Source organism: Nycticebus coucang, chromosome 7 (genome assembly GCF_027406575.1).
Source record: "Nycticebus coucang isolate mNycCou1 chromosome 7, mNycCou1.pri, whole genome shotgun sequence".
NCBI classification, from domain to species: Eukaryota; Metazoa; Chordata; class Mammalia; order Primates; family Lorisidae; genus Nycticebus; species Nycticebus coucang.
In genome coordinates this window covers 12,096,766-12,122,597 of record NC_069786.1, presented here as the reverse complement: position 1 = coordinate 12,122,597, position 25,832 = coordinate 12,096,766, and the positions used below count along the sequence as shown (strand labels likewise).

At 39.1% G+C, this 25,832-nt stretch overlaps 1 protein-coding gene across 1 annotated transcript in view; it reads left to right on the top strand.

Annotated features, from left to right (window-relative positions):
• The window catches only part of CNTNAP5 (contactin associated protein family member 5), an 869,192-nt gene extending 845,255 nt beyond the window's left edge, over positions 1-23,937 (top strand). The window contains exons 22-24 of the mRNA XM_053598220.1: positions 8,156-8,374; positions 13,931-14,002; positions 16,698-23,937. Coding sequence (XP_053454195.1) covers positions 8,156-8,374; positions 13,931-14,002; positions 16,698-16,894 — 488 coding nt within the window. The 3' untranslated portion in view covers positions 16,895-23,937. The remainder of the gene's footprint in view (positions 1-8,155; positions 8,375-13,930; positions 14,003-16,697) is intronic.
• Positions 23,938-25,832: the final 1,895 nt, after the last annotated feature.

The following is a 25,832-nucleotide window of genomic DNA, read 5'->3' as shown; positions in this document are numbered from 1 at the left end:
TCCATTTTTTTTAATGGCTGAATAGTATTCCATGGTATACATATACCACAGCTTGTTAATCCATTCCTGGGTTGGTGGGCATTTAGGCTGTTTCCACATTTTGGCGATTGTAAATTGAGCTGCAATAAACAGTCTAGTACAAGTGTCCTTATGATAAAAGGATTTTTTTCCTTCTGGGTAGATGCCCAGTAATGGGATTGCAGGATCGAATGGGAGGTCTAGGTTGAGTGCTTTGAGGTTTCTCCATACTTCCTTCCAGAAAGGTTGTACTAGTTTGCAGTCCCACCAGCAGTGTAAAAGTGTTCCCTTCTCACCACATCCACGCCAGCATCTGCAGTTTTGAGATTTTGTGATGTGGGCCATTCTCTCTGGGGTTAGATGATATCTCAGGGATGTTTTGATTTGCATTTCTCTAATATATAGAGATGATGAACATTTTTTCATGTGTTAGCCATTCGTCTGTCGTCTTTAGAGAAAGTTCTATTCATGTCTCTTGCCCATTGATATAAGGGATTGTTGGCTTTTTTCATGTGGATTAATTTGAGTTCTCTATAGATCCTGGTTATCAAGCTTTTGTCTGATTGAAAATATGCAAATATCCTTTCCCATTGTGTGGGTTGTCTCTTTGCTTTGGTTATCGTCACCTTAGCTGTACAGAAGCTTTTCAGTTTAATGAAGTCCCATTTGTTTATTTTTGTTGTTGTTGCAATTGCCATGGCAGTCTTCTTCATGAAGTCTTCCCCCAGGCCAATATCTTCCAGTGTTTTTCCTATGCTTTCTTTGAGGATTTTTATTGTTTCGTGCCTTAAATTTAAGTCCTTTATCCATCTTGAATCAATTTTTGTGAGTGGGGAAAGGTGTGGGTCCAGTTTCAGTCTTTTACACGCAGACATCCAATTCTCCCAACACCATTTATTGAATAGGGAGTCTTTCCCCCAAGGTAAGTTCTTGTTTGGTTTATCGAAGATTAGGTGGTTGTAAGATGTTAGTTTCATTTCTTGGTGTTCAATTCGATTCTGCGTTTTGTATGGAACCGGAAAAAACCCCGTATAGCTAAGGCAGTTCTTAGTAACAAAAATAAAGCTGGGGGCATCAGCATACCAGATTTTAGTCTGTACTACAAAGCCATAGTGCTCAAGACAGCATGGTACTGGCACAAAAACAGAGACATAGACACTTGGAATCGAATTGAACACCAAGTGTTGTGCATTCTAGGCCAAACTGGTGCAGTGCAACCTTGCTTTGCATCTGCAGACCCATCGAGTTTAATAGAGGAGCACAGCTATACTTTGAAGAAATAAGAATGTTTGCAAATTGATATAGAAAGTCAAGTTTGTAAATGCCTGAAAAAGTCTACAATAAATTCGTCAACTGAATTATTCAAAGTTTGAGTATTACATTTATTCAATTGGGAGTCAGTAGGAAGTACAGATTGAATAAATGATTTCACAGCAAGCACATCAGCACTTACATCTGAATTCCAAAAGCAATCACTTGGGCACATTGAGGGGCATTGAGTCCAGGCAAAGGCTTTGAAACTGATGAACAGTAGGAAGAGTAAAAGACACTGTTATTCTAACTATTGCTACTGCTAATAATAAAATGCATTTATTATGGTGAGCTGTTATCCAGATGACAAAATTGCAGTTAGAAGGAATAAATTCAAGAGATCTATTGGACATCCTGGTGACCACATTTTAATAACAATATACCGAATATATTAAAATTACTGAGAGAAGATTTTAAGTGTGTTCATCACACAGAAAACATAGGATTAAATATGTGAGGTGATTTGTATGTTAAATAACTTGGCTTAGCCATTCCACAATGTGTTTATGTATCAAACACCATGCTGTACAACATAAATGCAAACAGAACCACCCATCTTCAACCTGCACCTTTCAGTACCTAGGCTGCTTTTATATCACTATTTGAAGGCAGGAAGAGAAAATCAAGAGAGGATCAAGAGCTGTATTTTGACAATATCAGGTTGACAATTAAGTTCATGATCTCTATTGTCACCGGATGGCCGAGGGGATTACTTCGAAGGTGACCATAGTGATATTCAGCAATGAGGTGTGTAGAACTTTTTCTAGGATGAGTTTGTGAACTTAAAAGTTCACAGTTGAGACTGGGTGAAGTGTTGTGTCCAAAGTTGTATTTAAAGTATATTATGGGAAAGAAACTAAGTCATATTTAAATAAGATGTTTGGACATGGCATAGGTGTTCTCTTCTAAGAGAACTGTGGTTTCTCAAGATGATGACAGAGATTGTGAAAAGAAATCTTGTAACTCTTGTTTGGATGAGATGTTTGTATGCTAGCAGAAAATCTTGGAAAATGTGGTCCTTTTCGGTGGTGGATCCTTGGCTTGTGTTCCCATTTACCTCTCACCCTTTGAGTAGCCCCATTCTCTGTGAAGTTTCCTTCGATATTCATTTCCTGGCTCAGCACATACACTTGTCCCCTGCCCAACTCTGTATGAATCTAATGCAAATGTAACCTAAAACCTGAACAAAATGGATTAGGAAATACATTTGTCTTTAATGAAATACATAGTTCAGTGAATTTTGTGAGGCATTCAACCAAAAGAACTTGCATTTTTCTTAGTTTTTATAGCTTATTCCTTTTTAGATGATTTATGTAAAAATATTTTACTCTACATAGAAGATATTTTGGAGCTTGTTTTGAAGGCAGCCTTGCTTAGATGAAGTGCTGGGATTTAAAATCACGAAGACAGGTTTAAATCCAAACTGTGCCATGTAATATCAGGATCTCTTTTACTTCACTGAGTCTCAGTTGCTTCTTGTGTAAATTTTGAAGGATGATAACATATACCTGGAAAAACTTTTGAAAGAAATAAAATATCATATTTTAACAATAATTATTACAGTTTTGCATAGTAGCTACCCAATGAGTGATGAATGTTGAGTTTTTGGTAGCTGTTCACAATATCCTTTTGATCAAGTAATTATTCCCTCCCGTATATTAGTTAACACTATTATAAGAAGAAAAAATCATTTGGAGCCATCCTAACTTTGGTTTTGTTTGTATTTTTGTCTCTCCATTCATCTAAAAATCTAAGGCGTCGTTATTGCGGGGCTCCTAATGAAGAATTTTTTCTCCTGTCAAGGCTTCTTTATTCTCTGTTTGTTTTTGGAAATACCTCAAGATTTCTATCCTTGTTATATATCTAGAATAAACACACTTCCCTACAGATAGGAATTTATTTAAAACATTTATTCCTTTAAGAAGAGAGTGTCATCTTCTGGCACTTCCCCTGATTTATCTATGTACCTATTCTTGTACCTGAAGTTTCATGACAGTTTGACTTAGACCTTTCAGGCAAAGGTACAGTGCCATATCACTTTCCACAATTTTGAAATCCTACAATTCAAAAACTTTATGAAAGTTGGTAAGTTTCTTCTCTTGTCTTGTAACTCATCATCTAAATACGAATAAACTCTAGTTCTGCCCCTTGCTGACTACCAGTCGGTAGCTAATGTGTACTTGGAAGTGTAGTCGGGTACCCAGAATTCTGTGTCACCAGCAAACTGCACCCAGTCTGCCAAAGCTTCTGGATTTGGAAGACTGATGCCCATCAAGGGCCTCACATGTGACACATTCTTTTAAAGCTCATAAAAACAAATAAACATCTATGATATTTGCGTAAGTAACAGATAGTACCACCACTGTAGGATGTTTTTTTGAATATTTGGAAGACTACAGTTTCACTCCACACTTCAGGGTGTTCTTATACTTGGGAAAGAGTGACGTGTCACGTCTTTATTGAATATTCATTATTGATACCTGGAAAGTTCTCACAGGAACTCAGACATGAACTTATAGGCCCACAAATATGTCCATGTCCTAATCTCCAGGATTCCTTCAAAGAGAAATTAGGTATACAATCGTATGGTCTGCGAAGAGCAAAAGTTTCATCTCTTCTGACCCTATATGGATACCCTTGATTCCCTTTTCTTCCCTAATTGCAGTGGCTAAAACTTCCATTACAATGTTAAAGAGCAGTGGAGACAATGGGAAGCCTTGTCTGGTTTCTGATCTGAGTGGAAATGATTTCAATTTAACTCCATTCAATACGATATTGGCTGTGGGTTTACTGTAGATGGCCTCTATCAGTTTAAGAAATGTCCCTTCTATACCAATTTTCTTAAGTGTTCTGATCATGAAGGGATGCTGTATATTATCAAAAGCTTTTTCTGCATCAATTGAGAGAATAATATGGTCTTTGTTTTTTAATTTGTTTATGTGCTGAATTATACTTACAGATTTACGGATATTGAACCAGCCTTGAGACTTTGGGATAAAATCGACTTGGTCATGATGTATAATTTGTTTGATGTTTTGCTCTTCACAGACGATATGATTGTATATCTGGAAAACACCAGGGATTCTACTACAAAACTCTTAGAAGTGATCAAGGAATACAGCAGCATCTCAGGTTACAAAATCAACATTCATAAATCGGTAGCCTTTATATATCCAACAATAGTCAAGCTGAAAAAACAGTTAAGGACTCTATTCCATTCACAGTAGTGCCAAAGAAGATGAAATATTTGGGAGTTTATGTAACAAAGGACATGAAAGATCTCTATAAAGAGAACTATGAAACTCTAAGAAAAAAATAGCTGAAGATGTTAACAAATGGAAAAACATACCATGCCCATGGCTAGGAAGAATCAACATTGTTAAAATGTCCATACTACCCAAAACAATATATAATTTTAATGCAATCCCTATTAAAGCTCCACTGTCATACTTTAAAGATCTTGAAAAAACAATACTTCATTGTATATGGAATCAGAAAAAACCTCGAATAGCCAAGACATTACTCAGACATAAAAACAAAGCAGGAGGAATCACGCTACCAGACCTCAGACTATACTACAAATCGATAGTGATCAAAACAGCATGGTATTGGCACAAAAACAGAGAAGTAGATGTCTGGAACAGAATAGAGAACCAAGAGATGAATCCAGCTACTTACCATTATTTGATCTTTGACAAGCCAATTAAAAATATTCAGTGGGGAAAAGATTCCCTATTTAACTAATGGTGCTGGGTGAACTGAACTGGCTGACAACCTGTAGAAGACTGAAACTGGACCCACAACTTTCACCATTAACTAAGATAGACTCACTGGATCAAAGATTTAAACTTAAGACATGAAACTATAAAAATACTAGAAGAGAGTGCAGGGAAACCCCTTGAAGAAATCGGTCTGGGCGAGTATTTTATGAGGAGGACCCCCTCGGGCAATTGAAGCAGCTTCAAAAATACACTACCGGGACCTGATCAAACTAAAAAGCTTCTGCACAGCCAAGAACACAGTAAGTAAAGCAAGCAAACAGCCCTCAGAATGGGAGAAGATATTTGCAGATTTTGTGTCCGACAAAGGTTTAATAACCAGAATCCACAGAGAACTCAAATGTATAAGCAAGAAAAGAACAAGTGATCCCATCACAGGTTGGGCAAGGGACTTGAAGAGAAACTTCTCTGAAGAAGACAGGCGCGCGGCCTACAGACATATGAAAAAATGCTCATCATCTTTAATCATCAGAGAAATGCAAATCAAAACTACTTTGAGATATCATCTAACTCCAGTAAGATTAGCCTATATCACAAAATCCCAAGACCAGAGATGTTGGCGTGGATGTGGAGAAAAGGGAACATTTCTACACTGCTGGTGGGAATGCAAATTAATACATTCCTTTTGGAAAGATGTTTGGAGAACACTTAGAGATGTAAAAATAGACCTGCCATTCAATCCTATAATTCCTCTACTAGGCATATACATAGAAGGCCAAAAATCACATCATAACAAAGATATTTGTACCAGAATGTTTATTGCAGCCCAATTCATAATTGCTAAGTCATGGAAAAAGCCCAAGTGCCCATCGATCCACAAATGGATTAATAAATTGTGGTATATGTACACCATGGAATTTTATGCAGCCTTAAAGAAAGATGGAGACTTTACCTCTTTCATGTTTACATGGATGGAGCTGGAACATATTCTTCTTAGTAAAGTATCTCAAGAATGGAAGAAAAAGTATCCAATGTACTCAGCCCTACTATGAAACTAATTTATGGCTTTCACATGAAAGCTATAACCCAGTTATAACCCAAGAATAGGGGGAAGGGGGAAAGGGAGGGGAGGGAGGTGGGAAGTGGGCAGAGGGAGGGTGATTGGTGGGATTACACCTGTGGTACATCTTACAAGGGTATATGTGAAACTTAGTAAATGTAGAATGTAAATGTCTTAACACAATAACTAAGAAAATGCCAGGAAGGCTATGTTAACCAGTGTGATGAAAATGTGTCAAATGTTCTATAAAACCAGTGTATGGTACCCCATGATTGCATTAATGTACACAGCTATGATTTAATAAAAAAAATTAAAAAAAAAAACAAAGAGAAATTAGGCTGCAAATGGAATTAATGTTGCTAAGCAGCTGCATCTAAAATAAAGAGATGATCACGCATTATTGAGACAAAGCAGTGTAATCACAAGGGTCCTTAAAAGTAAAAGGAGTGTTAAGTTGAATTTTGGTAATTCCAGGTTGAAGTGACTAAGACACAGAGAAATGAAATGTTGCTTGTCTCGAAGATAGAAAAGGGGGCGATCAGCCATGGAATATGGGTGGCTTGAAGGAGCCAGAAAAGCCGGAGAAATATAGCCTACCCAGATCATCTAGAAGTTCAGCCTACTGGCTCCTTAATTTTTAGCTCCGTGAGAGCTGCGCCAGACTTCTAATTTACAAACCTGCAAGATAATAAATTTGTGATTTAAGCCTCAGGTCCCCAGCCCCTGGGCCACAGAGAAGGACCCATCCATTACTGTTGGGTGAGGAAAGCTATTTACAGCTGTTCCCTAACATAGGCATCACCACCTGAGCTTTGCTTCCTGCCCTCCCTCCTCTGTCCGTGGAAAAGTTGTCCCTCATGCCAAAAAGGTTGGGGACCACTGTTTTAAGCTGTGTGTAAGAGTTTGCTGTAATTTCTCATAGTAGCACCTGACAATGCACGTGTTTCTTTCTTTATGATGCTAATAAGAGAAGGGTTATAAATTAGTTGAGTACCTATGGATATTGAAGAAGAGTAAAATCAGGCCAAAATTAGCAAAAGCCTTCTTAGGGAAGGTTAATGTCTTATTTCCTTCTATATCCTCCTCACATATTCTCCTAATACTGCTAATATAATGCATGTTTAAAGTTAAATGGAGAATTTCTTTAACACTTTATGAATTGTCTAAGTATGTAATTTGTACTCGTAGACAAAAAAGTCCCAGCCCCCTTCCAAAATATAAACAAATTATTATAATAAAATAACCATTTGATCCATCAGGTGTGTTAAAACTATTACACCTTTAAAAATGGCTCATTATGCATTGTAGTTTTATGTAATTGCATTACAGCAGTTTGTTCCAACAACCCTTTTTAAGACAAAGGAATAGGATTCTAAGTAATCTCACCACAAATCTTGATCAAAATGAGACATTTGATCTTGCTATGAATCTCAAATGATTGCATTTTCATCTTTTATAAAGACTCAGAGATACTTTGGGAAGTTTAATGAGGCCATAAAATACCCATGCTCACGAATCAGTTCCACAGACAGAACTAAGGAGGTAGAAATCTGAAATAGAAGGTCAGTCTGTACAGGTGATTTAAAACAATGAACATGATAAATCTCTGGAAGGACAACATTGACTTCTAATTTCTCTAACTCTTCATTTTCTTTCTCCTGGTCCATGTTTGAGTAAAATGTTGTAATAAGCACTTGATACGCTTGCACTAATCACCAGCTTCCATAGATAAATGGTGATGGGGATAATGATACAAATTCAATAAAACATCTAGAGTACAGAACAGATTTATTATCTTTGTTACAGTTCATAAAATACATGAATGAAAATTTAGAAGTTTGGAACATTTTTCTTTTAAAGCAGAGATGGCCCCAGCAGTTTTCTATGAAACATGGTTGAAAAATTGATGCTGGTAGTGGGGGTGGAGCTGGGAAGAGGAGGTGAAGAATAACAAGATAATTTCTGTAACTTTAGACATCAATCAAAGAGGACATGCAGTATACTTCGAAAAAAGGAAAAGGTCTCTGATTGTATTTTTACACTGCAGAGAATCATAGATTGGATTCTGAAGTCGCTAAGGCGAACAGCCTGGGGTTCGTTGGATGTCTATCTTCAGTCCAGTACAACCACGTAGCACCCCTGAAGGCAGCCCTGCGCCATGCCACGGTTGCACCTGTGACTGTCCAGGGGACCTTGACAGAATCCAGCTGTGGCTCCCTGGTGGACTCAGATGTGAATGCAGTGACCACTGTGCATTCTTCATCAGGTACGTTCACAAGAATGCCTGTTGGAACTTACCTCAGTAGCACTACTTTCAGGGACTTTGAGAAGCTTCCAAGTTAAACCTTAAAAGGTTTGGCTAATATGACTCAATTTCTTACCTTTTTACATGTGTTTAAAAACATGATTTCTTATGTTTTCTTTTTTTTTGCATAGTTAATGTAAATCCACTTTTAGTATGACAAGTACTTAGAATGAAAGGCATAGTTGCATATATGGTCTGAGCATTGTGGTGCGCTTGCCCTAGTCACCAGCTTTCATAGATAAATGGTGATATATTTTACACTATATACATTGTACAGAGTGGACATAAAGTTTGTGTGCAATTTAAAATAGTTTAGCATAGTGAATTGCACATGAACTTTATGTTCACCTTGTTGACGCATTGTGTATGTGCACATATGTCCATAGCCACTGCTGTTTGAATGGTTACTGCTATAAGGACGGAAGTATTTAGGGGACAAGGAGGCAGCAGATCGGTTGCTGAACTAATATTATAACTTATGTGTTTAAAATCAGGCTTAGTTTCCCCAGCATTATTGAGGAATAATTGACCATGGAAATGGTATATATTCAAGGTGTGCAATGTGATGATTTGATAAATACAAGAAATTGTGATGTTATCTCACAGTGAAATTCATCAACTCATTCATTATCACACACAGTTACCCTTTGTGTGTGTGTGTTTCTGGGGAGGGCACTTGAGATTTACTCTCTTAGCAAATTTCAAGTAAACAATGTAGTATAATGAGCTGCACATTAGAGCAACAAAATGTATTCATCTTCAAATAAAGTTTCGACCCATCACCCAGAATCTCGTTTCTCCCACCCTACAGCCCCAGGAAACCACGGGTATAACCTCTGCTTGTATGAGTTTGACTCTTTTGGATTAATTCCACATATAAGTGAGGTCATACAGTGTGTGTCTTTCTGTGTCTGGCTTCTGTCACTTGATATAATGTCTTCAGGTTTATTCATGTTGTCACAAGTGTCATGATCTTTTTTTTATAAAGCTGAATCCTATCCATTGTTTTATATACATGTATTTGTTAACCTATATATAGATATTGTGATATGCATCTACAAAACAATGAAATGTTATTTGGTATACATATAAAACAATTCTATATATATTCAGTATATATGTATACGCATACACACATATATAACACAACATCTTTATCTATTCATCCATGGATAGGGACTTAGATTATTTCTATGTTTAGCTACTGTGAATGATGCTACAATGAACACATGAGTGCAAGTAGCTAGAGGCATCGTATTTCCTGATTTCAAATTATATTGCAAAGCTATAGCTTCAGAACAGCATGACACTGGCTTCAAAAGAGACACATAAACCAAGGGAACAGAATAGACAGCTCAGAAATATACTCAGCATATATGTGCAACTAATTTTTGATGAAGATTTCCATAATACATAATGGGAAGAGATTATAATTTCAATAAACTGTGCAAGGAAACCTGGAATCCACCTGCAAGAGAATAAAATTGAATCTTTGTCTCACATTATATAAATTAACTTGAAATAGACTTAGCATTAAATTTAAGACCTGAAACTTAAAATCCTGGAAGGAAACAGGGACAAATCTCCTTAGCACTGGTCTGGACAGTAATCTCTTTGGATATGACACCAAAAGGGGAAAAAAAAATGGGACTATATCAAACTAAGAAGTTTGTGAACATAAAAGGAAACAGTAGACAAAGTGAAAAGGCAACCTACAGAATGGAAAGTATTTGATCATATATCTGATGAGGGATTAATATCAAAAACATATAAAATATACATACAACTTAATGTCAAAAAAAGAAAAAAAATACTAAAATGGACGAAGGACCTGAGTAGACATTTTTCAAATAAAGACATACATATAGCCAACAATTATGTGAGAAAGTGCTTGACATCACTAATCTAGAGAAATACAAATCGTAGCCACAAGAAGATAGGATAGTAGCTCACACCTATTATGATGACTATTATAAAAAAGACAAGAATAAGAAGTGAGGAGATGTGCAGAAAAGGGAACTCTTGAATATTCTTGGTGGCAATGTAGACTGACACAGTCATTATGAAAAATAGTATGGAGTTTTCTCAAAAAAAAAAATAAAACTAAATCCTACTTTTGGCTATGTAACCAAATTACATTACTGAAATTATGTCAGCCTTTCTGAGAAATAGGTAAATCACACAGTACTATATCCATATATCTTCTCCTGCTTTACCACTCCTTAAAATAACTTTTATCTTTTCTTCATCACCATCATTTTAGGTATCTTGAAATGTAAGTGGGGTTTGTTTTAGTCAGGTACGATAACCCAGCAGACATAAAGAAGGAATAGGGGAGAGTATAGATCAGAGACCGTGTTGTGACTTCCATGGGAAGGAACAGGTGAGGCTGGGTAGGCTTCAATACATCTAAGAGTTAGAATTAATAACCTGACTTAATGTATATTAATATATCATCAGCAAAATAAGCAGAATGGAGAAATTTGAACTAAATTCAAGGGTACATTGGTTTGAAAACATGGACTAACTAAGGGAGGAACCAATGTAAGGTGGGGTAAGAAAAAGGGCTGTGATCTAAACCCAGATGGACTGTCAAGATTTGAAACAATCATGGTGCACATAAAGATGGATTGATCAATGAAGGACCTTGTGTGAGATGGTCGTCCTATAAGATTATAATGTAGCCAAAAAATTCCCATGACCCAGTGAAATTGTAACCATCCTAACATCTAAGCCCAACACATTACTCAGGTGTTCCTGAAGATACCAGCATAAACAACATACCTCTTGATCAGAGCCTTAGGCAAGTCCTTGAGAAGGCATTGTTGTCACAGGGGATGACAGCTCCTTGTATGTTACTGCCCCCATAGACTTTCTAGTGGGACGAGATTTGGAAGCAGGAGACAGTGATATGGATAGCACTGCCTTTGTGGAGACCTAGGCTAACGTGTGTGTTTGTGTTTTTATTTTCAATAAAACACAATTTCCAAGTAAAAAATAATAAAGTATTTTAAAAATAGGATAAAAGCTTATAGAATAAGGATATAAGGAAAATATTTTATACAGTTGTACAATGTGTTTTGTGTTTATGTTTTAAGCTAAGTGTTATTACAAAAAAGTCAGTGTTTTAAAAAATGTAACAGTTCACAAAGTAAAAAAGTGACAGCAAGCTAAAGTTCATTTATTATTGAGGAAAATAATTTTATTTCATAAATTTAGTGTAACCTGTGTGTACAGTGATTATAAAGTCTAGGATAGTGCACGGTAATGTCCTAGGCCTTTACGTCCACTCACCACCCACTCACTGACTCACCTAGAGCAACTCCCAGTTCTGCAAGCCCAATGAACAGTAAGTTCTCTATACAATTTTTTTTTTATCTTTTATACCATATTTTTACTGTACCTTTTCTATGTTTAGATACACAAATACTTACCACTGTGGTACAGTTGCCTACAGTATTTGGTGCAGTAACATCTGCACAGCTTTCTAGCCCAGGTGTCCAAGAGGCTGTCCCACCTAAGTTTGTGCAAGAACATTGTGTGATGCTCATACGATGATGAAATCTCCTAACAGCACATTTCTCAGAAAACATCCTCATCATTAAGCAATGCAAGACTGTATTGTAAAGAAGCAGGAGGCATTCCAGGAGGCTGAGTTAGCACAGGGATGTACAAGAATAACGAGCTTGGGAGGACAGTAGGAGAGAGGAGATAATGAAATAGTTTAGTTCCCTCTCTCCCTTCTCCTCTGCCTCCTTTCCTTCTTCCTGCCTTCTATCTTCCTAAGACCTTTCCCTTTCCCCTCTCCTTTCTTTTCTCTCCTAGTTTGAGCTCTCATTTTCTACCTTCACTTTGTCTCTCACAGAGGGAGAGTAGGAAGATGGTACCATCACCAGCATCACCCACTGTCACCATTGGGAACTATGGTGACTGTCTGTGCTTATATGTTTGTATGTGTGCATGCATTATGCTATCTAAGCGTACGAAGATGACTGATAGTATTACCAAGTTCCAAGCCAAGTCCTCTCCATAGCTGCACCCTATCCATGTCACCGTCCAAACCCCTGCCCCAATGTAGCCCCTCTTTCCCTACCTGGAGGAGAATGGAGGAGGAAGTCTGCCCAAGCCTTTAGGTTAAGAAGAATGAGGGGCAAAATGATACAGGTGTCTCAAAAGTCCTTTGCTGGGCTGGTGCTGATGGATTGTAGCTACAAGTAATTCAGAGAGAGCTTGGGTAGTTGGTGGGCCAACTGTCATGACTTCTCTTAAGAAGCAACAGGCTAGAATTCTATCTCCCTGAATGTCTTGGAGAGAACCCTCTGCTTGCACCTTCCCAGTGTCCCTGCTCTTACTGAATTAAACTCCTGCAGTGAGGGTATAGGCTGGAAAAAATAAGATTTTATTAAAAAATATAGAAAAAAATTAGAGCATCGTGCTCTGGTTTGACCCATCAGCCTCTCTCTCTTCTGCTAATTTGTTCTAGCTCCAGTTTAACAAATTTAGGGAAAGACCCTCTGTAAACAACACAAATAGCATAACCCAGCCTATCTGTTAACTCAATAACACAAGAAATACTGACCAGACATCTCTCAGGTGTCTCTGTGCAATGCAGTGTGGCGTGTGCTATGGTACTTAAAGTGTAAGTTCTGGTATTTTCCATCAGAAGATTGAGACTAGGAGGTGCATACTCACACAGGTGTGCATGTGTATGCAATTAATAATAACCAAAATTATAAGGAAAAGGAAGATTTATGGAGCACTTACATTATGTCTGGCACTGTTTTAACTTGCTATTTTCCTACAAAATCTTAGAAAGTAGAGACTATTATTTTCTTCCTAATATACATATTTGAGAAATTTTAAATGCCACATGACAGTTTTAATGCTGACACAAAATAGTGCATTATAAATTGCTAAATAAGTTATTAATTATGAGCAAAGAAAGAGGATTGCCCTCTGCTGGGGCCTGCCCATCCACCATCTTGGTGCCTTTCCTGAAGCCTGCCCTGAATGCTCGGTGTGCCCTTGGACGTGACGCTTTTGCTCATACCTTACATGGCAGTGACACCCTGGGCAATCCCTGCCTCATCAGTGCAGATTGTTCCTGAGGGCTTTATTTTTCCCTGGCTATAAAATCAGAATCCTCTTGCAGCTGAAAACTCTTCAGCAAAGAGGCTCGTGGGGTGGACATCACAAACTGTTGTCACACATAGGCCAGAGAAGCAACTGGAGACCTCAGGGGCAAGCTGAGGGCATGTGGGCAGGGCACCATCAGCTGGTTCAATCCTTTCTCCTGCAACTTACATGTAAACTGACAGAGTCATGAACTATGGGATGTAAGCAGTGTACTTGAAATGCTTTTTCCTTGCTCATGTTTACTTGGGTTGCTTGCAACATGCCAACTCACGAGGATCTGAGAGCACCCAGATGTACAGGGGTGTCGGCTCCTCTCCACTCCAGAGGTCTTCTTCCGGTGCTGAGTGGGAAGTGAAGGTTCCTATGTGTTACTCCTTTCAGATCCTTTTGGGAAGACGGACGAACGGGAACCACTCACCAATGCAGTTCGAAGTGATTCCGCGGTCATTGGAGGTAAATCACTCACTGTTGCTGAAAACACATAGGCGCAAATGATTTTCTACTTTGGTGAAAGTTCTCTGCAGCCCTCCTTAATTATGGCTTTCTAGCGCCCAGAACCCTGCTTTCCTGCCTGACTGTGAGCCTTTCATGCATAGTCATATGGTCTACATGATCAAAGGCACCCTCTCCCCTGACACCAGGAGCTCTGTGGATTCCTCCCATCTCTGATTCATCAGGCAGCTGAGTGCTGAGTCAACAGCTGGAGCAGTTACTCACAGACAGCAACTGGCATCCTGTTCATCTTCACCGGTTGTCACTTTTCCTAAAGCACAAACAAAGCAGACCAAGAAAACTACACACAGAAAAGGCGTCAGACTCGGGCAAACAGAGTGGGTGAAGCCTCAGTCCCATCAGGTTTCCTCCACCAAGAGATTTGGGTTAGATCTAATGAGCAGGGTGAAGCCCACAGGACTGGAGTTTCAAATCCCACAGCGCACACGATTACAGATGCAGACCTTGTCTGCTCAGCTGTGCGCTCAGCTCCCCACCTCCTCCCTGCTTCTCAGTTCTGGGGCTTATTGGCCTCCTCGCTTTCTATTCTGCCCCAGCTTGGCTGCTGCCTGCTGTAGCTTGATTTTTCCATCTGGGTGTTGCAACCCCAAATGACTCCCAAGCCTTGCTTAGTATAAGATGCCTTGGGAGAGACTAAATTCATTTCCATCAGAGAACCATAACCCTAGCAGGTGCCCCATCCCTGCCTTTTGGCAGCCTGGATGAGCTGATCCACGGCAGATGGAGTTCCTCTTTAAAAGTCAACAGTATCCATTCGTTTAACTTGTATTTAATGAGCCCAGCTATGAGTAAGGCCCTGTGCTAAGCAGTGAGATCTGGAAATGGATGGGGTGGGGAAAGGATGGGTAAAGAGATACAAAACAACCAGGGGTAACTGTTCTAGGGTAGAAACGGCTACAGATGCACCATTGCAGGACCATGGTAAGAAACAAGCCCCACAGCCTCTCTCAAAGGATGTTCTTAAAACATTTGACCTGAATTTCCGCTTTAGAGAAGAAAGTCAAAACTGACTTTTGTTTGGCATTGAGAAATGTGGGAAATAATTTTGTCACTGTTTTTCTTTCCCCAATTTCACATTTGACAAATGGGAAAAAGACTTTTGTGACTGCTGACTCTTCCGTGGACAAGTATGTGCTCTGTGAGTCTCTTGGAAAGGCATTCCCGTCCCATAAGAAGCTCCCTGGAGACTTGTACAGCCTCCAGCTGTGGCTGTCCCGTGCACTGAAGTGGTGCAAGGCAGCTCTCTACGCCATCTCCTATAACCACAGCTCACTCCTCTAATCCACTTGCTGCCACCCAGCTTATCCATCAGTGTGCTAACTGAAGTGATTTCACTGTGTCTTGCTCTAAAGCCATTGGAGAAAACCACAAAATGATTTTGGAATAGGGGAAAAATGTAAGAAATCTTAATCATGGTCCTAGTTCGAAAAATTGGTGGAAGATTTGCAATTAATATCCAGACAGTGCCAAACATATGTAGACACATGTTAAGAAAGGAAAAAAACTATATTAAAATTGTAATACTGATATCAAAAGATTAACACAAGTTACTTTGAGCACCTCATATAATTACAGAAGTGAAACGTGACTTGAATATTACAAACTTAATGCAATTTTTTTCCTTTCTTAAATGTGTCTACATTTTTTGGCACCCTCTGTACCTAACTCTCAAATATCTGTGCTTATGAAAATTATAACATAGGGTGTCCAAAACAACCTTCCTAAAATAAATGTTTTTTTCTCAGTATTTACTATTGTTAGAAAGAGAAGCAACACAGTAGAATATTAGAAAAAAACTTCATCCTAAATATTTTCAAATATTTTAATGCTGAGAAACATACATCGCATACTCACTTCCACACTTTCACCATCTTTTTGCAGATATTGCCTTTAATGTCCAAAAAAATCTTCCTAGGTGAGCCCTTAGGGTCAATAAAGACAACTTTCTGAATACATTCAGTCAAATAACATACGATCAAATAGAGGGGATATCTGTCAGGATTGGGCATCTTAGTCTATTCTGAGTTTCTCAAGGACAGAAGTGTCCACTACCGTGCCAACCTTTGGCTAGCAGAATACTGAGGAACATAATAATGCCCTATATTTTTGGTAATCATTCCCTTATTAATGATTTTTTAGTGAGATAAAAACATGACATACAGCAAATTTAATCAGGAGAGGATATATTGGGATGTGAAATACGTAAGTACTGTTTTCTTTTTAGGAAACTCAAGTAATTCTAAAATATTTAGTTGCAGAGTGAAAAAGAAATGTGCTAATACAAATTATTCTGACATATTCTTTAGAGCAGATCTTGAAAAATTTATTACAAAATCCTTTGCTAATCCAACTTCATATTTATTTATGAGGTGGCATTCTTAGTCCACTAAACAAAACCTTCTATGATTTGAACTGGCTTTCTCCCCAGATCTTCTGAAAGAAAGAGAAGTTTAAACAGTAATTACATACCCAGGGCATTTCAACAGGTCTTTATTTCTGGGCACGTGGCAGAGCTTCCTTTGTATGTTTGTTTTATTTTGTTTCTCTTGAGTGTGTCCTTCGTGTCATTGGAATCCACTCATTGAGCAAATGACAGGTGACAGTTTTCTCCTTTTTTCTTCCTCTTTCTCTGCAGGAGTAATCGCCGTGGTAATATTCATCATCTTCTGTATCATCGGCGTCATGACCCGGTTCCTCTACCAGCATAAACAGTCTCATCGTACAAACCAGATGAAAGAGAAGGAGCATCCAGAAAATTTGGACCATTCCTTCAGAAACGATATTGACTTGCAGAACACAGTGGGCGAGTGCAAGCGGGAATATTTCATCTGAAAAACTGCAGGGTTCCTAATACTCTTTCTTTTTCTTGTTGTTAATTGTTTTCCCTCCTTCTCTTTTACTTCCTGTCTTTTAGTTTTGTCCATTCTCTTTCTCTTATGTGTTTGCCATTTCTTTTTTGGAGCACACCTACATCCACCATGGCACCGCTGCCCTTGACCCAGCCCAGGAGACCAGGGGGCTGTGGCCCCTGCCTTCCACACTGACAAAGCTGCTGTGGTGAAAGTGGCCGTGCAAGAGACGGACGTTACTGTTTGAGACGAGGAAGAGGCACATGTGTGCAGTGCTGCGTGTTCTGTTCCATAGCTCCAGCTTTTAAAACGCACCAGTCAATTTTGAACCATTCAATGGTTGCAGGCTTACTGTGTGGACCGAGCTCTGTGACACAGGCCTGTGACAGTCATTCCTGACATCCTCCCCATCTCAAGTCCATTCGTATCAGGGAGCCCAGGGCAGAGAGAGAAGAACCTAGAGTCCTGATTTAACCTCAGTGGCACTTTGAAAGGAACAAGACAGGTCTGTTCTGTGTTTGTTTAATTTCCTTACTGTATGCAGCCCTTTGCCCAAATTCATCAGCTTTTCTCACTAGGACTCTTATCTCTTGAGTATTTCCAAGTAGACAATGGCTGGTAGTACTTTCTATCCACTCTTTCCTGGGGCCACCACTTTGGGACAACAGACAATAGTACAAACCTAGGGGAAGCATAGAAACAGTGACTTGGAACTAGGAGGTAAAAAGAAGCAGCTAGGAAGTAGATGTTCCCTAACTTTAAAAATGCCTCCTCCAATTTTGTAGGAAACATTAGCTAGGTATTCCTGGGAGATGTTTTTAGTGAGGTAGAAATAAAAAAATATACATATATACATATTAATAAGTTTGCTGAAGCAGAAAGAAATTCCAGTAAACGTCTGAAATAGTACCTGGTTCCATGAAAGAGCTTAAACCATCTTAACTCGACTTTAAAACAAAAACAAAAATGCAAGTGGGGAAAAAGAAAGAAAAAATATGCATGAAAGAAAAGAAATACCAAGCAGAAGTCTTCCCTTTCGTCCACCCATGAAGACCTGGTGAAGAAAGTGACATTTCAGGCTTGCAGGTTTCACTTTCTGGAACAGACATATGAATGGATTTCTGTCCATGGGGACATTTTCTAAGAGATTTAGGATGCACCAACGTATGTGGTCATAGCTGACCTCACTGCTTGAGATCAGAGGTGCTCTCAGGTTCTCAAATCTGCTACATGTTTTCAAAAAGACTCCCCACCCACACTCACACCATTTTACAGGCTTAAACTCCCAACGGAAGGGGTGTCAAATTTCAGGGTCTTTGCCTTTTTGGTAATTAAGCATCCCAGGTAGTGATTCAAGAAGGCACCCAGAGGTCATGCAAAGGTAGGGATAAGAATCTTTTTTTGGGGGGAGGTGGTTAATGTGAGGGAACAAACAACTAGGCACAATGTTTGCCTTGTTGGGTAGAGTCCCTCTTGTGGTTGTGTCCCACACTCAAGCCGGGTGCCACTTTGATCTAGCAATATGCCTGACACTTTGCCTCTGGGCCATCTTGGAGAAAAAGCTAAGGGGAAAATAATACAAATGCTCCAGGATGCCAGACATGACAATATCATGATCCTCAGATGTGGAAATACTTACTGATTGTCTTTCCAAGGCAGATTCGATTTGGAAAACAATTACCAGACCCTTGTTCCTCAGCCTTCCAGTTAGCAGACTTCCATCTTGCTCCTAGTGTGTCTCTCTCCTCTGATTAGTTAACACGCCCCTCCCTGCCTGAGGAGGTTTGTGATGAGAACTTAGATGCTTTATTCCATTCCAAGTTCATGGCTTTTCTATCTGTTGCAGAGCTTGTGGAATAAGGAATTAATTTGCAATCATATTTCTCAACTTTAAGATGTTGTTCACAATATACATTCTCTCCTGAATATTTCCTATGGATCCCTTAATCACTTTATCATTTCCATTACATCTTTTTGCTAGAAAATTTATTTTAACATGATTCTAATAAGGGTACTTCTTCACACTTCTATCTTTAATAAGATGAACGATCCTTTAATAATATGAAAGATCTTTAAATACTATTTTCTCCTGCCCTTTCCTCTCCTTTTTCCAATTTTCGCTTTTGAAATTTCTATTTCCATAAAAAGGCTATATAAATCAGCCTTTCACTTGGCTCTATATTCCTTTGTCCCCTGAAATAAAAGTCACCATAAAGTGTATTGGGTTTAGCCTGAAGCATCTCCAATAATGAAATGGAAAAGAAAAGGAAGGTGTTAGTAATAAAGCTGGAACTCTTCACTGTTCAAGTCTCCAAGAAGAGAGGACTCTATTTTGCTGGCATAGTGCTGATGGAAGAAATGGTGGGCTAGTAAAGGCTAACTCAGAGTATTTTATTTTCTCATCTACTTCCACATGCTTATAGATTGTTCTTTAGGTGAAGAATTTGTGAAGCAACATCCTTACCACATCTGCACCACAAAACCCACTGGCACCCTCCCTGCATGTGTAGGCTACATGCCCAAATGCACTGTGTACCATGGACCTAATGTGGATGCCACGACAGTGCAATCTGCACATCACTCTTTCCACAAGCACTGTGTACAGTGGACCTAATGTGGATGCCACGACAGTGCAAGCTACACGACACTCTTCTAAGCAGAGTCTCAGGGCTAAATTAGAATTTTTACAGGGTTGGATTATTTCATAACCCCAGAAAACACTCTGGCTTTCTCTAAGATGTATATGAAATAAGCTTTCCAAAGCAAAACCCAATTTGCAGTTAGAAATAAGTGCTAATTCTGCCTGTCTTTCCTCAGTGATACCAAGATCCATGTGTAATTTTATGCAGTGGTTCAGTTGTGTGAGTATTTCAATCTTTAAGCAATTTTAATCTCTAGTCTTTGAAAGCATTCTAATCTCTCTTTAACTATATTCATATTTCCCAGGTGCACACTCTGGCCAACTTGACCACCACAATCTACTTTACTTTCACTCTCAGCCTTTGGTAACTGCTGTTTGCAGAAAGATTTTATGGAGTATGGTCATTTTAGAGTAAAATCAAAAATTCCCCTGCAATGTCATATTCTAAGAAGGCTGTTACTTTGTTATTATTTCCACCAAACAAATCTATTTATGTAAGCAACTATATATTCACTTACCCTAAAATATATCTACCACCCACTGCATCATCCATTGGGCCGTTGCCATGGTTTCTGTGAGAACTTGTCTACAGAAATAGACATTTGTCATTTCTCTAGATGGATTTTCATGAAGAGTTTAGCCTCTTCTATGCATTCTCAACTGCCCATGGAAAGTTTATTTTAAGGATCCTAGGTCTGATTGTTTAAGACAATTTTTGTTCTCTTTAGTAATAACAGACATATTAAGGAGACTTGTACTTCAGGGTCAGAGCAAAATAAAGGAATTTTCCTTTCATTGTTTACTCATGAGGTTTTTACTGAATGCCCGGTCCTCTAAGTATGCTAGCCACTGGCTGCACAGATATAAATTAGCCCTTGTCCTTGGAAAGGTCAATGTCTAGCAGGAGATGCTAGATACATGTGTTGTGTAGTAAGGGTATGAATGAGGTGCTACAGAATGCACAGCAAAGGGTCCAGAGAAGTATTTTGTAAATCATTTACTGGAGACTAAAAATAAATAAATAAATAAATAAATAACATTTCTAGGAAATCCAAATAATTTTGTTTCTAATTTATTACATCCACCTTCGATAAGTTGTTTTGTTTCTTCTCCTCGAAGCAAATATCTCTCCATGCATATAGATTTCTCTAGAAGGCGATAGATGACTCTTCAAGGACAGCAAGAATAAATGATCCCTATCTCTGCCATACTTCTAGGAAGAATAAATTCTCTATATTCTTGTGTCAATTCTGGTTGGAAGATTCCACAATTCTTCCTTACGTGATTCAGGCCCGAGTGAAGACTTGGGATCCTATTTGTGTTGGGAAATGACAGTCTCTGCTATGGCTCTTTTTCTTCTCTTTTCTCCGTGTTTTACAGCCCTCTGTTCATAACCCAGCACATGCCGTTACTCCTCCAGATGTTTCCAAAGGTAGCTTTTTTGCAGTCCAGCTCTTCCCAAAACTCTCCTTGGTACTGATGAACCATCTTAACTCCACATAGAAACATCTCCCAAAACTAGATGAAGTCTATCCTTGATCAATAATTGACTAAAAACTGCTATCTAGCTGGTGAAGTCTCGCATCTGTGCACTGGGTAAATTTTTTCAATCCCAAGTATTTTTCTAATCTTATTTTTTCCAGCCTATACCCTCACTGCAGGAGTTTAATTCAGTAAGAGCAGGGACACTGGGAAGGTGCAAGCAGAGGGTTCTCTCCAAGACATTCAGGGAGATAGAATTCTAGCCTGTTGCTTCTTAAGAGAAGTCATGACAGTTGGCCCACCAACTACCCAAGCTCTCTCTGAATTACTTGTAGCTACAATCCATCAGCACCAGCCCAGCAAAGGACTTTTGAGACACCTGTATCATTTTGCCCCTCATTCTTCTTAACCTAAAGGCTTGGGCAGACTTTCTCCTCCATTCTCCTCCAGGTCATGTGTAGACTAAATAAATAAGCAGGCTTCATTTTTCCTGAAAATGGCAAAGGTCATTAATGGAATAAGGTACAAGCAATCTCAAAATGTTAAGATTGCCTGGAGGATCACTGAGTGCTATCCCGTGTCTCTTGTGTGATTTGTACATGTTTTCTCTAAAAGACACTCAGTGTAGTTGCATTTCTCCCATATGCTGTCCCTGAGTCTTTCTTGGGCTCTCCTCCCACCTACTTGTTTGTCCCGCCAATGTCACTTAATAAGGCATCTAGTTTTCAGATTTGGTATCTAGTTCTCGGCTCAGTGTTCACTAATTCCAAATAATTGAAGCACCTAAAGGGGAAAAATTGCATCACAGACATATACACACAGACACACATATACACATATGTACACACATACACATTCGTGAACACATATACATATGTACTTTGTAAAAATAGGGCTGTTACTCAACTTTTCTCTAGAAAATTCTATATACATATCTCTTTGGTAGGGTAAGAAGCATTCCTCTTTTGTGTTGACAATTATTTGTATATTTTATATAAGGTTTTAATAATTACTTGCTTCGCTATTTTTAATCGATAAGTTTGTTTTTTCTTTTCTCTATTTTTTTTTTTTTTGCACTAAGGTACTCTGAGGAAGAACAGAAAAGCACATTTTCTAGTGAAATATTGTACTTTGTAAGCTAGCTGTCTGTCTTTTGTAATGTTTATGTCTACAAAGTGGCTGAGTAGACTAACAAAGGTTAACACAAAAACTCATTTTGGTGTTTCCACCACAGCTGCTGGGAACATGTTGAAGAGGAGGAGGGGCGCATGGCAGTAACTGGTGTAAGGGGAGGAAGGTCACTGCTTCCTCCGTGAGTCAGTGGCCGGGGCGCTTCCCACTTTCCTGGATCCTCACTCAGGAGTCTCGTTAGTGCATTCGGACCATTGTCTTACACATTAGGGAAAGAGGCAATATCATGGGCTTTGCATGACTAATTCTTTATTCACCTTTGCAGGACATTTTTAACCCTTCCCAGTCCTACTCCATCACATGGTTCTTCAATTTTTTATTTCCTTGGGATTTTTCACAGGTACTTTAGAGCTATTACTACAATTACTACTACAGGTTGCTACTAGCACCCTGTCCATGGTAAGCAGCCAGATAGAGCTTTATGGAAAAGAAACTGTTAGAAAGCTCCTGAGTCAGCGCCCCTATGTGTGGCAGTCCTGTGATCCTGGGATCTGTCTAGCCATCTTCCTTTCCCTTGGGTTGATCCCGACCTTAATGATAAGAAGTTATGAAACTCTCTAGCCCTGACAACGCACAAAGCTAGGGACCCCCTCTCTCTATCTAACACTTTCTGGGAGCACTGCTTTCCTGAATCCTCCCTGGTGACACAGGGAAAGATTTTATAAACCAGCAGGACAAATGTAGGGAAATAGTCTTAGGCCAGAACCAAAGGTGAAAGTAATGGTGTTAGTAGTTTCAGCCTGGACTCATTTCCATTAGCGGCAGAGGCTTTCGTGGGTAAATGCCAGTGGTAGACTCGGAAAACATGAAAAAAGCCTTGGGTCTGGCGTTACCCTGCACGCTGAAAGTCTTCCACTCTCAGTGCATCTTGAAGAGAAAATATTAATGGGCATCTGCCTGGTGCTACTTTCCCATTAGAGTCAATTTTTATCTCAACCTTTACATGAATACCCACACAGTCTCTTCCCTTTGAATGGCAGTATCAACCTGTGTAACCTTGTCCTGCCTTAATACTCTTGCAAAAAATACAAAACCTTGCTTAAAGCAATGTAGTTATATTGCAAATGAGACTTTGTATTTAGGGAGGACAAAGACCAAGAATTTTCTCCTTTTGAATCTTGCACTTGACAGGCCTCCTGTGATGTCTTGAGCTGACACTCCCTTTAGCCTGAGAGAGGAAACCTCAGAGAACATGAATGTGTGTTAACTGAATTTCCATTTTTCAATAAAGTTTATTTACAAAATTACATTTGGTTCATGGTCCCTAAGATAGAAGATTAGAGTGTCCATTTGAGATAGGAAACTGGTCTTCCTAAGGCGTGGGCGGGCTCCCTTTTCTGAGAACTAAGAAAGAGCAGGGAGGTTACTTTTAATTAGTAAATAATAAAATACAAAATGACCTCCCCCCCAAATATACATATGTCACACTCTTTATTATGGTAAAAGCACAAAAGAGGTCATCTCCTTTGTGGTTCTTTTGGAATCTTCTTTTTCCTTTCAATCTTCTTATTTTTGTTCCTAAAACAAAATCCCAAGTGATGTTGCCTCATTCCAAGTCAATTTTGTAGACCATGTAACATGTCTTAATACACCGTATGGGGAAAAAAATAAATGTTAGCCTTAGATTTCTTTGTTTTCTATGGTTATTGTTGTACAGAAGAAAGACTTAAACTGTAAATAATGTATATTTAATAAAGAGGAAATTTTGTATGATTTTGTGGGGAAGACAAGTGTGCCTTGCTGTGTTTTCTTGAGTTAATGAAGAGTCGAACAGTGAATCCCTTAGCTCCCATTCTCATTCCTTAGAACATTAGCTCCCAGACAACGTGACCAATGGGGTTGCTGAAGAAACACAAAACTCCCACGTCCTGGGTTTATTGATTTCAGAATGGCTAAAAGTGCTGTCCTGGGCTCTCTCATCGCTCAGCTGAGTTATCCTGGACTGCACACCTGGCTCAAATGTGTGCAAGCAAGCCCAGTGATATGCCCCAAAGGCAACTGCAGTATTCTAGAGCTATCCTGGTTTCAGCTGCCCACATAAAACCTTAGGCTTCCCTACACCCTCACGAGCACCCACTCACAGAAGATACTCATTTCTCATCTCTCCTTGCCCACATCTTTTTCTTCCAGAAGACTTTAACTTCAACTACATTCTGTGTTTGAAAGACTAAATATAGACTGCTGTGCAAAAGAACCCACTTCATGCAGTGTTTATTAAGACTTCTATGTATGGGGTAGTCAAGAACACACAGAAATTAAAAACTAACAGAGTTTTAAATAGGAAAGTGGTCTTTTTTTTTTTTTTTTATCAGATTTGCCCTTTAAAAAAATCATCTAACTTCCCAATGGAGAATGGAATTTAGGGAAGCAGGAAGGGAGGAGGAGAGAAAAGCTAGGGGCCATTTCAAAAGCCAGAGGGAGTGTGGTGGCAGCTTGGACTAAGGCTGGAGTAGCAAAGATGATAACAGAAGTCTGGGTCATACTGAACTGACGGAGTTTGCTGGTGTTTGGAAGGAGAGTGGGAAGATGATCAAGGAAGACTGGATTTGGGTCGTAGGCTACTGAATAGATGGAGAGTTTCTTTTTTATTTTGTTTAGGGGGGCATGGTGGCTGTGAATTGAGAAGGGTAGATATGGCTAATGAGTTTAGTTTAGGATTTTAGTAAGTCTGAGAGTTCAACAAGGCATCAGCTGTAGTTGGCTGTGAGGTCAGTGGCTGGGGGTAAGTTTGCAAGTCAGCACCGAGGGTTGATCTGAAGAAACACTTGAGAGATAGATGTATATGTGTATAGGTGTGTGTATAAGTGAGAGAGACACACACACAGACAGGCTGAGATCATCTAGAGCCTGAGTATACACAGAAACAAAGAGCTGGAAACAATGGGCTATCACAGGCGGAGAAGCCAGACAAGGCTATTTGGAAATGTCCACTGAGGAATGGGAAAAACTAGGTGAGTTGGATCCTTGATAGAAAGTGCTTCATCAGGAGGAAGTAGAGAGTCATTAATGCCACCAAGAAATGAGGTGAGATAAATGCCATCAGCATTAGTGAGATTAAGGCATTAATGATCCTCTTTAGGGCTACTTAGTGAAGATGTGGGTTGAAAATACAATTTTGAGTGATCTCACAGAATGGAGAAGGGAGCAACAGAAGCAGCCAGATGGGAGAGGTGTTTGAACGTTGGAGCCAAGCCAACTGGGGCAGAAATCCCAAGAAAGCCCATTCCCTGATTCTGTGACTTGAAGTAAGTTAATCGAGATAACACTTAGATTTTGCAGATAAAAAACAAACAAACAAACAAAAAAACACGTTAAAACAATTTCACAGATAAGGATTACATGAAATAATTCATGGAGAGTGCTCCTGGTGAGCTGCCCACATTGCTGCATAATGCTCACTTTATTTAAATCTATGTGACCCATGACATTTGTTTTCTATAGGAAAGAAATCCATGCTTTCTTTTCAAGGTGCTGATTTATAAGCACACTGGTTTAGAGAGAGGTCTTGAATTCTAGTTCTGACTCTGCTATAAATGAGTTTGGAGGCCTTTAATAAATTATTTGCAGTGACCCTTTGAAATGCCTCTCCTGAAAGATAGAACATGAT